At 57.6% G+C, this 15,295-nt stretch overlaps 1 protein-coding gene across 11 annotated transcripts in view; it reads right to left on the bottom strand.

The window, feature by feature from the left end:
* Nucleotides 1–15,295, bottom strand: part of CUX1 (cut like homeobox 1) — a 294,746-nt gene that overhangs the window by 41,883 nt on the left and 237,568 nt on the right. For 4 of the 11 annotated variants that reach the window (XM_056819805.1, XM_056819804.1, XM_056819808.1 and 1 more), the window contains exons 13-20: nucleotides 14,682–14,730; nucleotides 13,274–13,370; nucleotides 11,597–12,268; nucleotides 10,505–10,570; nucleotides 8,636–8,737; nucleotides 6,265–7,100; nucleotides 4,564–4,729; nucleotides 4,180–4,236 (exon numbers count right to left, since the gene is read on the bottom strand). In XM_056819805.1, coding sequence (XP_056675783.1) covers nucleotides 4,180–4,236; nucleotides 4,564–4,729; nucleotides 6,265–7,100; nucleotides 8,636–8,737; nucleotides 10,505–10,570; nucleotides 11,597–12,268; nucleotides 13,274–13,370; nucleotides 14,682–14,730 — 2,045 coding nt within the window. The remainder of the gene's footprint in view (nucleotides 1–4,179; nucleotides 4,237–4,563; nucleotides 4,730–6,264; nucleotides 7,101–8,635; nucleotides 8,738–10,504; nucleotides 10,571–11,596; nucleotides 12,269–13,273; nucleotides 13,371–14,681; nucleotides 14,731–15,295) is intronic. The other 7 variants (XM_056819812.1, XM_056819811.1, XM_056819810.1 and 4 more) reach the window with 5 other exon arrangements.

Below are 15,295 nucleotides of genomic sequence, written 5' to 3' on the forward strand. Positions count from 1 at the left end.
GCACATCCCTCAAAGGAAAAGAAGAGCCTGGTGGGAAAGTGAGGGCCACCTCTTGATGTGCTTCCCCCATGGAATGCCACCTGGCCTTGGTGACCTTGGCACAGTCCCTTGCCTACCTCTACTTTTAAGACCAGACGGGTGACTTCACTGGCGTAGGAAGCCCAGGTTGACCCAAGAGAATCCGCAGGCAGGAAGCTCCTGGCAAGAAGGGGTTGTCTCTTCCGTTCAGGCCCGGGATTCCTAGCTCATGGCTCCCGCCTGCTCCGGCGAGGGGAAACCTCCTCAGGTGCGTGTGAAAGGCAGGCAGGAGGACGGCCACGAGGACGCCATTCTTCTTCCTCCCGCGCGCTCAGAGGCCGCTTTCTGCCTTGGATCCCCTTTCGACGACGTCACAATGTTCGCTTCTGCAGCGTAGCCACATCGCAGCCCGCTCTGGCTGACGAGTGCCTTCCTCGAGGGCCCCGCATGGAGTTCAGTCCGCTGCGGCGCAGGGCAGCTCGCGGAGCTGACCAAGAGCGCAATCACAGTAACTTGGCCCTTGTGAACGCCAAACGGCTCTTTTGTTGGGGAGACGTGGCGGTCACCACCGTCCGGCCTTGGCAGCGAGGCTCAGAGACGGCCATGCGAGCAGAGGAGGCTCCTCCAGGCCCATGGCTGGAGGAGACGGCCCGGGCCCGGGCGCAGCACTGAGCGCACAGGCTGGCGATGGACGCCGGCACGGGAGGCGACTTGGTGGTGAGTCCCGCGGAAGGGGACGTCATTTCAGGGGCGCGGCTTGCCCGAATGCGTTTGCAGAGGGTGCCTAAGACGGTGTTCAACGGTGACAGAGCCTACATGCAGGGACTTGGCAGCCGTCCTCTCCTTTCTCTGGGCGTAAGGACGAGCGCCGGACCAGCTCCCTTCGTCCGCTGCCTCTTTCTGGATTCCGAGTCCTCTCCGGCTCCTTCCCTTCCCGGGGGGGGCCGAGCGATTAATCACCCCCTGGGAGGAGAGTGGGAAATGGGCTGGAAGGAGCGCGGAAGAGAAAAAGGCTCACCCCAGGTTTCGAGGAGCTCGAAACAGATCTTCGGCTTTCTTTTTCCAAGAAGAAAATCACTCCCTGATAGAGCAATTATTTCAGGCTAGACTCTGGGTTTAAAGCCCGGCCCTAATTGGCCCCCCCTCCGTCTTTCTTCGGTTCCCTGGGGCATTCCCATTGCTAAGCAGCACGAGGTTAGGAATGATGGATGAGACCCAGAACGGAAGGCAAACAAAAGGGAGGCTCAGACAATCCCCCAGGAACACCTGCGGCTCATCTCCCAAGACCGCCCGGATACGGAACGGGCCCCCGCCTCCCGCCTCGGGTGCCGCCGCCCCCACCGACTCGGGGGCGTCTGGTGCAGCGCGCAGAATGATCTGGGCTCCGGGTAAAAAGAAACCGGAAAGGAGGAAAAGCCCAGCGAGAGCAGAAACGTGCCGGCCACAGATGACCAGGAGAAACGTTGGGGGAGGAGGGCGCGGGAGGGAATAGGCATCTCTCCGGCGGGTCCGGGCCAGGCACTGGGCGAAGGGCTTGCACAAACGCCGCCTCCTCTGGTCTTTGCCACGACCCTGGCCTCCCACTTGGCAGAGGAGGCCGTCGAGGCAAGCAGGGTCCCCCAGCCCGAGTCCTCAGAGGCACACCTTGAGCTCGGATGTCCTTGGTTTCTGGGCAGGCTCTCCAGGCCAGGCTGCCCTCTATTATGGGGGATCCTTGATAACCCCCGAGTCCCCTTACCAGCGGTGTCATCTCGCGCAGGACGCTTCAGCCTTCGACAAGCGAGCAATCACCGAGGGCTGACCGAGGGAGGAGGGCACTCCGAGCCTCCGGGGCTGGGAGAAGACGGCAGCGCGTCTTGGAAAAGCCGAGGTTTCCTATTTGGGCAGAGCACGGGCCCGACTCCTCTACATGTGAGGCTCTTCGTCTACGTGGCACCTCATCACCATGGCAACAAGTACGGCCAAGCTCGTTGTGTGGGCACCAAAGCCCTCTGAGGAGTCTGTGAGGAAGAATCCGTGTCGTGGCCGGGCGAGGCTCCGCTGGCCGCTCAGGAGCCTGGCCTTGGGGAAAACCAGGCCCGCCTGGACACGGCGCCCAGAGGCCGAGCGCGGGGCCGGCACAGCGAGCCCTCGCAGCCCAGGGAGGGCCCTGCGGGGCGAGAAGGAGAGGCGAACGCCCGGCCCGCTGAAAAGGGGCTTCTGAAAACTTTCAGGAGGTCTTCTCGGACGGCTCCCGCCCGGCCCGATGCCTTCCCGCGGCCAGGCATGTCAGAAAGAGCAGCTGGTGGTGGCCGGATGGGGCCGGAGTCAGGGCGTCTCGAGTTCAAATCCTGCCCGCTCCTGGCTGTCCTCCGTTTCCAAAGAACAGCTCACACGGACTGCACTCGACAGTGGAGACGGAGGCGACGGAGGCTCCCACAAACAAGGGACTCCTGGCTGCGGCCGCTCCTCAGACCGACTCCTGCTACGGCAGGCCCTGGAGGGCTCCACGGCCCCCAGCTCTGGCCCGAAAGGGCTTCCCTGCATGTCAGTGACTGGCCCAGCGGCTCCAGGCCGGCTCCTCTCGGCAGCGCCTGCCTACGGCTCGGACGGACTTCCTTTTAGACCCGCGTCAGGACCGACCTTCCTCCGGGAGCCTCGCTGGCTTTCAGGTGCGGACGGGCGTCACGTGCGGGAATCAAGGGGGCAGACTCGGGGATCTGGCACGTCCCTCCACTGGGAATGACCAGCCCCGGACGGCAAAGACAGGCCCCCCTTTGGTCCAGGAGTGCGGGCTTGGGCTCGCCGGGTCCCATCGCACCCCTCCCAAGGCCGGAAACGACGGACCGGAGGGAGAGCGCAGAGGAAGCAGAAGCTCCCCGCGATCCGCTCGGCAGCCAGAGCAGCGGCCAACTCTGCTCCCCCACTTGGTCCTGAACGCACTCAGAACAGAGTCTGGCGCTCGCTAGTCTCTCCTCTAATTCCCAATTAAACGGTCCGTCCCAGAGTAGGTAACCCGCCTGGCCTCAGCCCACAATACCTTCCACAAGTCTGGCGTTCCTCCCCTTGCCGGACTCTGGCAATCTCCCCCCCTCTCCCCCCTCTGCCCCCCAACAACAACAAGAGAAGAAGCCCTTCGGGCTGCCCGCGTGTGGGGCCGGGGTGGGGAGCTCCGTGCAGGAGCCCCAGCTGTTCCCCTTACAGATTTCCCTTCACCCAGAGCCTCCAGCCGCTTGGCTGGACCCCGGCTCCTGCCTCCGCTTTGCCTGCGATTTCCACAAACCAGGGGGCGGGGAAGCGCCCCGATCCACACGTTCAGAGAAATCGTGGCGGGCTGGGGGTCACGCTCTGGCTCAGAGATAGGGAACGGCGCGCAAAGGGAGCGTCTGAGGGAGGCGGGACCCGGGCCGCCCTCGATCCCCCCGCGGTGTCCGCGGCACCCCCAGCACGAGCTCCCCTACAAGCCTGCTTCTGGGGCCGGAGCCCCGCCAGCTTCTTCTGCTTTCGATGCGGTTAACCATTTCAGTCGAACTGGTTTCTCTTGTAACCCTGCAGGCTTTATTTCATGCCATTCAAAAGCGTCCAAAGGGGCTCGGGCCACAGGGAAAGGGTAAAGGACTCGGCCTAGGCGGTCTTACGAGAGGGGGCAGGGCTAGTTTGGGGCAGTAGGAAGAAGAAAAGAAGGAAGAAAAAAAAGAAAAGGAAGGAAGACCCAAAGAGATAGAATGGAAAAAGAAAAAAAGATTAAAAAAGAGAAAGAAAAAGGGAAGGAAGGGAGAAAGAATAAGAGAAACAAAGAGAAAAAGAAAAGAAAAAAGGAAGACAGGAAGGGAAGAAGAAAAAGGAGGAAGGACAAAAGAGAAAGAAAAGGAAAAAGAAAAAGGAGTATAAAAGGAAGGAAGGAGGGAGGGAAAGAGGAATGAAGGAAGACAAAGGGAGAAAGAACAAAAGAGAAATAGAGGGGAAAAGGAAAAGGGAGGAAGGTGAAGAAGGGAAGGAGGATGAAAGGACTGGGAGGCCTAGCAGGGATCTGGCTCGCTGATAATCCAGCCAGAATAAGCCTCTCGGGCTTCCTCTCTGAGCCGCCCCCCCCACCCCCCAGCATGGGCATCGCCCGCAGACCCCAAGGGCAGGGATGGCGCCTCGCCCGTCCAAGCAGAGAGGAAGCGGCCAAGAAGTTACCTGAGCTCACACAGCCCTGCTGGAGGGTGTCCTGCATCGCCGTCACAGAGTGGAGGACTGAAACAGAAGGGACACGAGAGGGAAGAGTTCAGTGAGGCCCGCCATCTTGCCCCAGAGCCCCTCCAGGCCTCTTTTCCCCCCCGCCATGATTCTAGTCCTGGGGGGCAGGGGGGCGGGGCCCTCACCCACGCCACGCCCCACTTCCGGGCGTCTGACCTGTATTCCCTTTCCCGTTTTTTCTAATTCTCCGTGTCAGACCCTGGCTTTGGGCCGCCTCTTTATGGAGAGCAGCTCCTTAATGGGTAACTCATTGGCTGCCCGCAGGCTCGGCAGAGCAGCGCCCCGGCCCCCGCTCCCGTCCCCTCCCGGCCGGCCCTTGGTCACCTTGTCCCTGGGGCTGCCCTTGCACAGGCAGGACGCACTGCCCCAGCTCGCCGTTCAGCCACAGCTGCATCCGGATGAACGGCTCCCGGCCCTTCTGGGTCAGTTTGCTCCATGGCTTCGGCCTTGACAGCATGTCACTGACGCTGCCCTGTGAGAGGCCCAAAACCTTGAGTGACAACCAGAAAACACAGACGTCAGCACGGGGGTTGGAGCCGCTGCTCGTCGGGGTGCAGGGAAACGCCGCTGGGACTCCGGCCCCCCGGGGGACCCGGGCGCAGGCGTTTACGCATGGCAGTCCTCAGTTTCCCCGTCTGTAAAATGGGGGGAGGGGGGCACTAGCCTCTCGGGGGCTTGGAACAACTCCAGCTCGGAACAACCCAGGTTTTTACGGTCCTCCGGGAGCAGGCGGGGAGCTGCCCGGAGATGCCCTCGTGCTGTACGACAGGACATGTTGCTTAGGGAGCCCTTTCTAAGGAGGGAGGCGAGGGGAGAGGGGGCAGCGGGCCGCCGTGACTTGGGATCGGCACAAGCGCTGGCTCTGCGGTGGCTGCCGGAACCACATCGAGGTTTCTCTGGCACGGGGGACCGTGCCTGGACACCCCCGTCGCCCCGCCAGAGGCAGGACTAGAACGCGGGGCTTCCCGTCGGGGAGGCCGGCTCACGCGGCCTCTCTAACCATGAGATCCAGGCCTCGGGTGCGTTTGCTGAGCCCGCGTGGCCTGAGGGTGGGGGGTCACCAGTGGGGAGCTGGACCGTGGAGAACCCCTGCAGGAAGAGGAAAAGCGGCCACGGCGTGGAACCTGCTTCTCTGACGTGGGGTCCTATGCGTGTACCGCTCTAACCCCCCAGGCGCCCCCCAGGACCTGCCCAGCGCCGGGAGGGGCCGGCGGGGGGACGCCGACGAGCATTTGGGGCTCCTGAAATCCCTTTTCCAATGACAAAGCGGCCCCGGCCTCCCAGGCATGAGCCAGGGCCTGCCGAGGGCCCGAGGATGAGGCCGAGGCCGCGCTCGGCCGCCCTCCGCCATGGCCGGTGCCTCCTGGCCCTCCTCTGTAAAATGGGACGAGACGGCGTCTGCGGCCGCTACAGCCTTAGCGCGTGCGCTCACGCCAGAGCAACCGGCCCGGGGTCGGCCTGGCTGCAGATGCCGGCTAGCTGGGCGGCCTGGGCAGTCCCGCAGCCGCTCTGCCTCGGAGCCCAGGCTGGGTGAGAATCAGGGCTCTGCTACAGAAGCTCTAGCCGTGAGGCCGCGGCCTGCCTCCCTCCCCATCGGGAAGTCGAGGAACTGGGACGAGAGTCTGCGCGGAGGGCCGCTCCCAGGGGTCTGGCTTTGGGCTGCCTGGTGTGACCAGGCCCTTTGTTTGTTTTGTCAGCTACGGGTTTACCCGGGTTTTTGCCTTGGCGCCCTCTGCATTTCCTGGTTGGGTTCCCCTGGACCCGCCTCCCCTTCCCAGGAAGTTAACTACAAAACGAGGAGCAAACAGGCAGGGGGGCCCGGGGAGCCCTACTCGGAGCCTTCCCTCGTCCCTGGGGCCAAGAGAAGCCTGCCTTGAGCCCCATTCCAAGCCCCGCATTTCCAGCAAGGGACGGGCCCGGGGATGCCGAAAACCGTCCCTTTGCGCTTGTCTAGATGACCCTCGGCGGCCCGATATTCGGGGTGCCACATAAAGGCCCCCCCCCCCCCCGCTGGTGCCTCCTTACCTTCTCCCCAAAGATTCTCTGGCAGATGCCGTTCTTGGCCAGCTTCTCCTTGACCTGGCGCGTCAGCTCGATTGTGTCCACTTCCTGGTACATGTAGATCTCGTACTGCTCCGGGGTCAGCGGCGGGACGGAGGGCTTGGATGGCTTGGACATGGGGACGATGGGGGAGGAGGGCAGAGGGCTGTTCTGGGGGGTCTCGCTGCGGCTGGCGCCCGTCAGGCTCAGCTCCGAGCTCTGGGAGTAGGGAGACTCCGCGCTGGGCCACTCCTTCCAGTACTCGGAGGACGAGGGTCCTTGGAGCTGGCCGCGATCGGGCCGGGGCTGGCCGCCGCCGCCGGCCTTCTCCTTCGCGCTGCTGCCGGCGTCCTCGGCTTTGGCCTCCTCGGGGGGAGCCGCGCTCCTCCGCTCGTGCTGGACAGTGTTCCACCAGTGGTCCTTCCAGACCCCGCCCCGGCCCAGCTCGCTCTTGACGTGCCGCAGCACGCCTTGCGCCGCGGCGTCGCTCGCCGCGTGGAGCTCGAGCCCGGGGCCCTCCTGGGCCTCCTTCTTGAGACCTGAGAGGTTCTGCAGAGCAGAGATGCTAGCGTCGGCTCCCGAGTGCTTCTTCAGGGAAATGGCCAGAGGAGAGTAGCCGGACACGGAGGACAGCGGCGACGTGCTGATGATTTTGGGGGAGATGATGGACATGTCCGCTTGGGACATGGGCGCTGGCTTTAAGGCAGGGTCCAGGGCTGCTTGCTGGGCCTCCATCTCTCGGCGCGCTTGCTGCAGGATGGAGCGGATGGCGTCGTCGGAGTTCCCGCTGCTCGAGGCCGAGGCTGGCTGGGGTGGCTCTGCTGCGTGGGGCGAAGACAGAGAGACCGTGATTGGCCTGCGTTTGGCCTGGCCGCCGCCCTCCCCCAGGCCGGCTCCCGGAGGGCCCTCCCCGAAACGCTTCCTCTCCTCGAGCTGGCGGCAGCCTCCGCAACACAACACCAGCCCCGACTCTCGAGTCACAGGACCTGGGTTCGAAGGCAGCCGCAGAGGCTCTGGATGGAGCCCACGATCCCTGCCCTCGTGGCCTCTCTTGTTCCCCGCATTCCTCAGCGAGGAGCCTTGGTAGGCCCGAGAGCGGAGCCCGTTCCTTCTGCCTTTGTGCCCTGTGCCTGACGCGGGGGGGGGAGGGGGGGCAGTCATTGGCCACGTGGGCACCCAAAATGCTCGATTCTAACGGACCCTGCCCATTAGGAGAGGGGCACAGCTTGCCAAAACCCGCCTTCCTTTGGGTTGTGCCCAGGACCCGCCTTGCCTGCTTACACCGGACAGCAATTAAAAAACAATTCCGTTCCATCTGAGAATCAGTTGTAGGTGTTGATTCCAGGGCAGAAGAATGGTAAGGGCTAGGAAATGGGGGTCAAGGGGCTTGTCCAGGGTCATCCGGCTAGGCAGTATCTGAGGCCAGGTTTGAACCCAGGACCTCCCATCATTTCTAGGCCTGATTCTCAGTCTATTGAGCCACCTTGCTAGCCGCTGCTCTGCTGTCTTTCCCAGTTAAAAATCTAATCATAAGGCTTCCAAAAATAAAATTATATTGAGCCTAGATTAAAAATCTATTTCCTGTCCATTAGTCTGGCAGTGCTATTTTGCCAAGAGGTTAGTTTTAATTCCCAAACACGATATCTGAATGAGATCATGTTGTGAGCAAGAGGAGCAGAAAGCCAAAGCATTCCTTGATTCGGTGCTGGTCCAGAAGGTGGCCAGAGTGTGTGGGCAGTGGTCAGACCCACAGAGACCCCCTCCCCTGCCCGCCCCTGTCATGTAGGCCTGAGATAATGAGGGCAGGGATCAGGCAAAAGGAAACCCATTTTACATTGTGGCAAAGTTGAAAGGGTCTTGAAAGGGGGCCCAGGAAAATACTTGAGTGAAGGAATTGCTGTTCAGTGTGGAAAGAATTATTCCATGAAATCTCCTATTTAACCAGAAGGCTACAAAACTGGATCCCCACAAGGAGTTGGGAAAAAACTGGCCAGGAGCCAGCTAAAGTCTAGACCCATGTTGGAGAACCTATGGCATGTATGCTGGAGGGGGCTACTCCCCTTCACCATGCCCGAGGACATTTCTCCCATGCCCCACCCCTCTGCCCAGCAGCCAATGGGAGTGCTTCCTCCTGCTCCTATCTGGGGTAAAGGGGGTGTGGCTCACACACAGCATGAGGGTGTGGTTTGGGCACTCAGTCTCTGAAAGGTTTGCCATCACTGGTCTGTACTGAGCAGTCACCCCCAGTGCACCAGAGCCCTCCCAGCTTGCCAAGAGCTCTTAGCAGAATCCATGGTTGGGACCAGGAAACCCCGGGCAATGCCAGACGGGTTACCATCCATCTGTCTGTCCTTACCTGTCTTTTGTACTTGGAGCTCCCTTTTGGCTTGCTCCAGTATAGACTTGATGGCTTCATCAGAGCCAGTCTCAGTGGTTCGGATACGAGTTGTGATATTTCCTATGGGGAGAAAGCAACGGATGATGTTAGGCATTACTTTTTTTGTTTTGATTTTGAAACCCTTCCCTTCCATCTTCTTAGAATCAATACTGGGTATTGGTTCGAAGGCAGAAGAGTGGGAAGGGTCAGGCAATGGGGGTGAAGTGACTTGCCTAGAGTCACTCAGTCAGGAAGTGTCTGAGGCCAGATTTGAACTCAGGACATCCTGTCTCTAGGCCTGGCTCTCCATCCATTGCACCACTGGCTACTCTCTCAGTGCCCATCTTGAAGCAAAGCCAAGGATGAGTGGGCAGGGAGGTCCTTCTGACCAATGGCTCCTAGAGCTGAAGCTAGTGCCAAGGAGGACTTTTTAACAGCCAGTCATTTACACGCTCTGATTGCTATGAGAGGGTCGCATTGTGGATTGTGACGTGTTGCAGGAAATTGTCCCTGCATTATTGATAATAATGTACATGCATTATTTGGGGGGGGGGTGCTAGGTGGCTCAGTGGACAGAAAGCCAGGACTGAAAACAGGAGGTCTTGGGTTCTAATCTGGCCTCAGACACTTCCTAACTGGGTGGCCCTGGACGAGTCACTTAACACTTATTGCCCAGCCCTGACTGTTCTTGTGCCTTGGAATCCATACACATGGCTGATTCTGGGACAGAAAGCAGGGCTTAAAGAAATGTGTTGATTCACGAGAAAAACAACCAAAAAAGCAAAAGAAGCTACTCCTACGAAAGCCGGCTACAAACAACTGTCCCTCTGACCTGGTCTGCCTCTAATGCAGACCCGAACGTTTATGCAAGGCTAGAGTCTGAGATAGAAATGCTGTAGCAGAGAGTGGAGTTAATTCTGGTTAGTTTGAATTCTCAGGCTGGGCGATGTAGAGTCAAGAGATCGAGTGTTGAACGCTTGAGATCTGCCAGCGCCCCCTAGCAATGAAGGATTCCGCCCACTGCCAGAGAGAACAATGCAGGCCGATGGTCACAGGGATGAGGTGGAAAGCAGCCCCTTGGCCACGCCCAGAGCTGGAAACCAATCTGGGTCCCCTCCTCTCTGGGGGCCAACCTAGGGGCCTGATGAGGGTCCCCGGGAGAGGCTATGTCAGGCAGAACCTGAACTCAGGCCTTCCAGCCAGGGTGGCTCTCTCTGGCCCCCCATGCTGGGGCCTGACTCCTCCTATGAAGGCCTGGCACCCTAGGGGCTCAGTCAGTGCGTGCTGTGTGTAAGTGTGTGTGCATGCAGGGCCTGCTCCATTCTCGTCCCTGGTTCCTAGCACAGCTCCTGGGCAAGTAGCAGGGCTTCATAAATGCTACTTAGGAATGGACTGGAGTCTACTGAATGCAAGGCTTTGTCTCCTCAGTCCCAGCAGGGGGGCCGGGTATACCATAGGGGCTTAATAAATGCTCCCTGACTGCCTGCTCCCTGCCAAGGAATGTGTGGTCCTCCAGGGTTGGGGGAGTTCTTTCATTTTTGTTTGCTCAGCTCTTGGCCTAGTGCTTGCTACACAGCAAGTGCTCAATGCATGCCGAAAGGCCTCTTGGGCACGCTGCTCGGGGTCCCGGGCACGTGGGGCTGTGCCTCTCTTTGGGCCCAGCGGGAAGACGGGGCGGTCTGGCCCGTGCGTTGTTTTATACTTACTAGCTCTGTTTTTCCATCAGATTCCAGGCCAGAATCCAAGTGCCCCGTGTGAACGAGAAGCCCCCACTACCACTAGCTAGCGCCCATGCCGCCGCTGCCGAGCCGAGGGACCCCCAAGGACAAACGTGTGCCTGTGACATACCTTCGGACCCATTTCTTCGCTTCGGCACTTCCTGAAATAGTCTGTTCAGGTTCTGGCCTGGATTTTCTGTTGAAAAACAAGTGTGGTAAGAACAAAACAATGAGGGGACGGTGGTGGCAGTGGTGGTGGTGGTGGCAGTGATGGTGGAGACAACATGGGCCGAGGCACGAGAGCAGACGGAGCTGCCTCTCATTGGGGCATTGCGAGGAGGCCTTACACTGGACTAAGCGAGAGAATGGCCCGAGAGGGTTTCCAACAGAGATTTGATACACAAAAGCCTGAAGATGGTGACAAGATGAAGACAAAAAGAGGAAGTTCTTCTAGAACACCCCCCCCCCCGCCATCCCGGCGAACCACCAGCATCATGTGGAGACGCCCTGTGAGGACCATCAGGGCTCTATGTCGATTCGAAATGTACCCTCACTTTGAGAGCCTGGTATCCCGCCTCTGGGCCTTGGCTGCCTCCCCTGCAAATGGAGGCTGGAGGTCCTTTTGAGCCTGGGTGTCCAAGGAAATGAAAGGCTTGGCCTAGGAGGCCTCGAGGCCCTTCTGGCCCTGGATCTGAGGTCCTTCAAGGCTCATCAGAGACAAGGAAAGCCTGAATACCTGGCCTCTAGCTAGCTAGCCCTCATTGAGGATGCGTTAGAGGCTGGTTTGAGGCTGGGTCTCATGGCCAGAGCTTCCTGCCTCCATGTTCAGGGTATCTTTTAGGAGCTACAGCCCTGAGGCCCCCCCAAGCCAGCTTGCTCCGAAGGCTGGACGACCTCTGCTCCCTACGTGGGCCACATGGACCTCGGGCTTGCCCCTGGGAGGCCCAGGCTCAAAGCCTAGCTCTGACCCTACACGCCATCTGTCCATCCTCCCCTGAGCTGTGTGGCCTCCCTCTCAGGGCAGGTTAGGCGATGTTAAAGGCTGCGAGCCGCCATGGTTATTAGATCGAGCATCCTCCTGGTTCAGATGCTCATTCCTGGGGTTAGTGAGCGCGCTTCCATTGCCTGCACGCACTAAGAGCAGTGGAACCCAGGTCCCCCAGGAAGGCTCCCCGGGCATGTGTGGCCCCCAGGCTTCCCACCACCAGAGAAAGGCTCTCACCTCTTTGTCGGCCCTGGATGCTCCGGAGAGCCAGGATGTTCTGCTCATCGGACAGGAACTGCTTCATCTTGTGAAAGGGCTCCTTGCCACGCACGGTCAGCTTGTTCCACGGCTTGGGCCGGGCCAGGATCTCGCTTACAGAGCCTTGCGACAGGCCCAAGACATAGTGTCCAAAGATGCGCTGTCCGATATTGTGCTTAATCAGCTGCTCTTTCACTTGGCGCGCGATCTCGGCTGTGTCCATCTCCTCGCCTTCGGAGACGCTGCCGGCGCCTTCGGACTGGCTGGGGGACGGGGCCAGCCCGTTTACGTCGGGGCTTTGTTGTAATGGACTTTGGGAGGGGATGGAGTTTGTGCTGTATTGACCTGTTGGAAAAATCATGCTTGTGCTTCCGGCTTCCTGCATGGCCTTGGAGTAGAAGGACTGCATTAGCTGTCGCTGGAGGAGAGAGTTTAGTGCAAATTTTCCTGTAGAAGCCAGGGGGAGGCTGGGGCTTGCCAGGGATGAGCTGAAAAAGTCTTGACTTAAACCCGTTGGTGAGAACTGGTGGGTACCATTAGTATTGGAAACCTGCTCCCCCGGGTTGCGGGGCAACTGAGAAGGAGGGGAGGCCGGCAAAGCTCCAGGGCGCGGATTCTCAGGCTGGTCTTTCCCTTTTCTCCTGGCTGACCCTACAAGGAAGGTCAAACATAATGCATTATGGGGGATTGAGAAGGGAAAAACCAAGATCAAAATGCAAAGTTTGCCCCACAAAAGGGAAAGTAGTGCATATTTTTATAAGGGCCAATGAGGTGTGTTGGTTGGTTGGTTGGTAAATTGAGGTTTTAATCAGCCAAACGAGGCCCCCCAAAACAAGCCACATGCATTTTCATGTTTGCACCTTTCTTGTACGTTGCAGCCTGGAGAATCCCCTTTTTACAGAAACTGAAATGGTCAGAGTTACATGAAGCGCGGTACCACACACAGTACAGACGACGGGGCTCACGCGGCAGGCCTGTGACGGAGCGCTAGCCTTCGAGCGACTCCCAAGAAACCCTGCCTAACCTGGAGCAGCAAGCACTGCCATTTGTGGGCCAATGGACTTTCTCAAACACCTGGCTTTGAGGAGGAGCACTGTGACATGTCTAGTGGAGCGAAGGCACACACACATTCCTAAGGAGGCAACATCATCGGACACCTGCAAATATCTTCCCGACTCCCAGACCAGAAGCACAGCCAGTCCCGAAAAGCGAGGACTCCAACCAGTTACCAAGAGAGCTACCAGAGGCCAAGCGTGAGGGCAGACTCCCCCCTCCCCCCATAGACGCTCCCCAAAGCCCAGAACCTTCCCTGGGGCGAGCCGAGGGGCCCCGAACACCAGAGGCAACAGCTGACCTCCATCTCGGGCTCTGGGAAGCAGAGCTAGGAAAGGATTAGTGCGTGAAGCCCCTTGCGAGTCTCCGCTGGGCCCAGCGCCTCGAAACCACCTCAACAGAGCTAGCGTGTCTACAGAGCCTACAGTGAATGTTCTTCCTCTGATCCGTTCTACCACAGGAGGAGGCCGGCTACTGAGGCCCCCAGGACCAGATGGTCCCTGAGCCTTCGGAGGACCCATCCCCGACTCATGGCTCACCTTCTCTTGCTAGCGTCCCCTGTAAAATTAACCAAGTGCCAGAATCGAGATCCCGTGAACCTACCGCTCAGGTCACTATTGGTAATGCGCAGCGTGGTGTTCTCCGACTGCAGAGAGCGGTTCTTCTCCAGCAGCAAGACATCCAGTGGCTTGGACGCATCCTAGACCCAAGTCAAAACAGGCCTTTACTTCCTCGATCATTTTTGTCATCGGAAGGAGGGGAGAGGTTCACGGGGGTTAGTGAGGAAGGGCTTGGGACGGGAAAGACAGTCCCGTTGGATCAGTGATGGTGAGGCCGTGTGGAGGGGGGAGGGGGAGTTCTCCTCGCCCTCTCTTTTGAATGGACAGCTATGGATTCACAATTTTCTATTCAAATTTCCAACTTAATTTTTCTGTCTTGCTTTCCATAACAGAACCCTAGATTTGGCATGGAACTCCTGGAGGGCAGGGACTGTTTCCTTTCGGCTCTTGCACCTCTCCAGCCTAGCACGGTGCCTGGTCTAGGGCAGGCGATTAATAAATGTTTACTGAGTGGCTCGTTGATAAGGAGTCATCTGGTTCAACCAGAAACTTTACCAAAGTTACAAAGCTAATGAGTGGCAGGTCTTTAATTCTCCATCTGCTGTTATAGCAACTCAAACTTTATAAGAGTTCTAGAATTTTCAATGGAAGTATTCCGCCAAGCTCTTTTTCTTATTTTTAAATTTTAGTTTTAATGAAACCCTGGTGGTTGAAATTATCTTTTTGCTACTAGAGAATTAATTACTTCCTTAAAGTTTGCCTTCGACTTCAAGCCATCTGAACACTCAATCTGGCTCAGCAACTGGCCATTGAGCTCACCACAAGCCACCAGAAAGGCAAACTCAAAGCAGTTCTTTCAGACCCGCCATGCTGGTGGCAGCTGCCTTTGGGATTCCAGGAGAAAGAATCCATTTGATAACTTTCCATCTGTAGTCAGATTAAAATGCATGAATGCAGCATGCTGTTCTTTGCCATCATGGCTCAAAGGGACGGGAAGCTCAGATTTCTTTAAATAGAGATATTCCCGGCAAATCAATATTAACCTGATTTCAAAAAAAATTGCTGACATTCAATCCTAAATTTTATTCATCTGTGTTCTTAGTTAAATCGCAACACAATTTAGTCTAAGCAAGTTTCTAATTCAAAAAAACATTAATAACATGGGTCTCTCTCTCTCTCTCTCTCTCTCTCTCTCGCCTCTACTTAATTAAAGGCAATTTGTGTTAACAAGGCTAAATGTTCAAGTAAGCTGCAAATCAGACCATAGCACCAGTGATCAATTAACTGCCAGTATTGTCTGTAAAGAGAGAAGACTCTCAGGCTAATGGGACATTTTCTTAGACATCTCTAAAGGCATTATTTAACTTCAATCTAGCCAAGAATGAACCAAAATGGAGTGACAACAGTGGTCCTCGGAACGACAAGGCGAAAGGCGGAATCGGATTCGGTACCTGGGTCCCAGCGCCTTCCGATGGGGCAAATTCCATGGATTTCAGGATGCTGTGAAGGACAAGAGGAATGGCTTTATTGTCTGTGTCTCCTTTCCATGGCAGCTACCCTAAAGAGCACTAACTCCCCATTTGTGACTCTCTAGGAACCCTCGGTGACAACTTTAACAACTTTCTTAGCAGTAATATAATCTGATAATGACTATAGAATAACTATTCAAACTACTTCTTAGACAGCAAAAAATTTCTCAAGCGCCCTGTAAATCATTCCATAGGCAATCCCGCCAGGCCATTTGCGAGTATACGTTTACAGGTTAATGAGGAGAGAGCGTTTTAAGCTGTCAGAAGCAACAGGAATTTACTTGTGAAGCCTGAAGGGAAGAGAGAGAGAGAATGAAGCAGGACAAGAGGGAAAACAGCCATCATGCCACGTGGACAACACGAAGGCCAGACTATCAGACTGATTGTGATAGTCATGAAAGGTAAGTCGGTGCAGGCCGCGGGCTATTTCGGACCCCCGAAGGCCAGAAGGCGGCCCTTCTTTTGATAGCTTCCTGTTCCAAAGAGAGGCAGGAGCCAGAAGGGCTTGGGATTTCCTGCGACAGAGGTCGGAGTTC

The sequence above is a fragment of the Monodelphis domestica genome, chromosome 2 (assembly GCF_027887165.1).
Source record: "Monodelphis domestica isolate mMonDom1 chromosome 2, mMonDom1.pri, whole genome shotgun sequence".
Classification (NCBI taxonomy): domain Eukaryota; kingdom Metazoa; phylum Chordata; class Mammalia; order Didelphimorphia; family Didelphidae; genus Monodelphis; species Monodelphis domestica.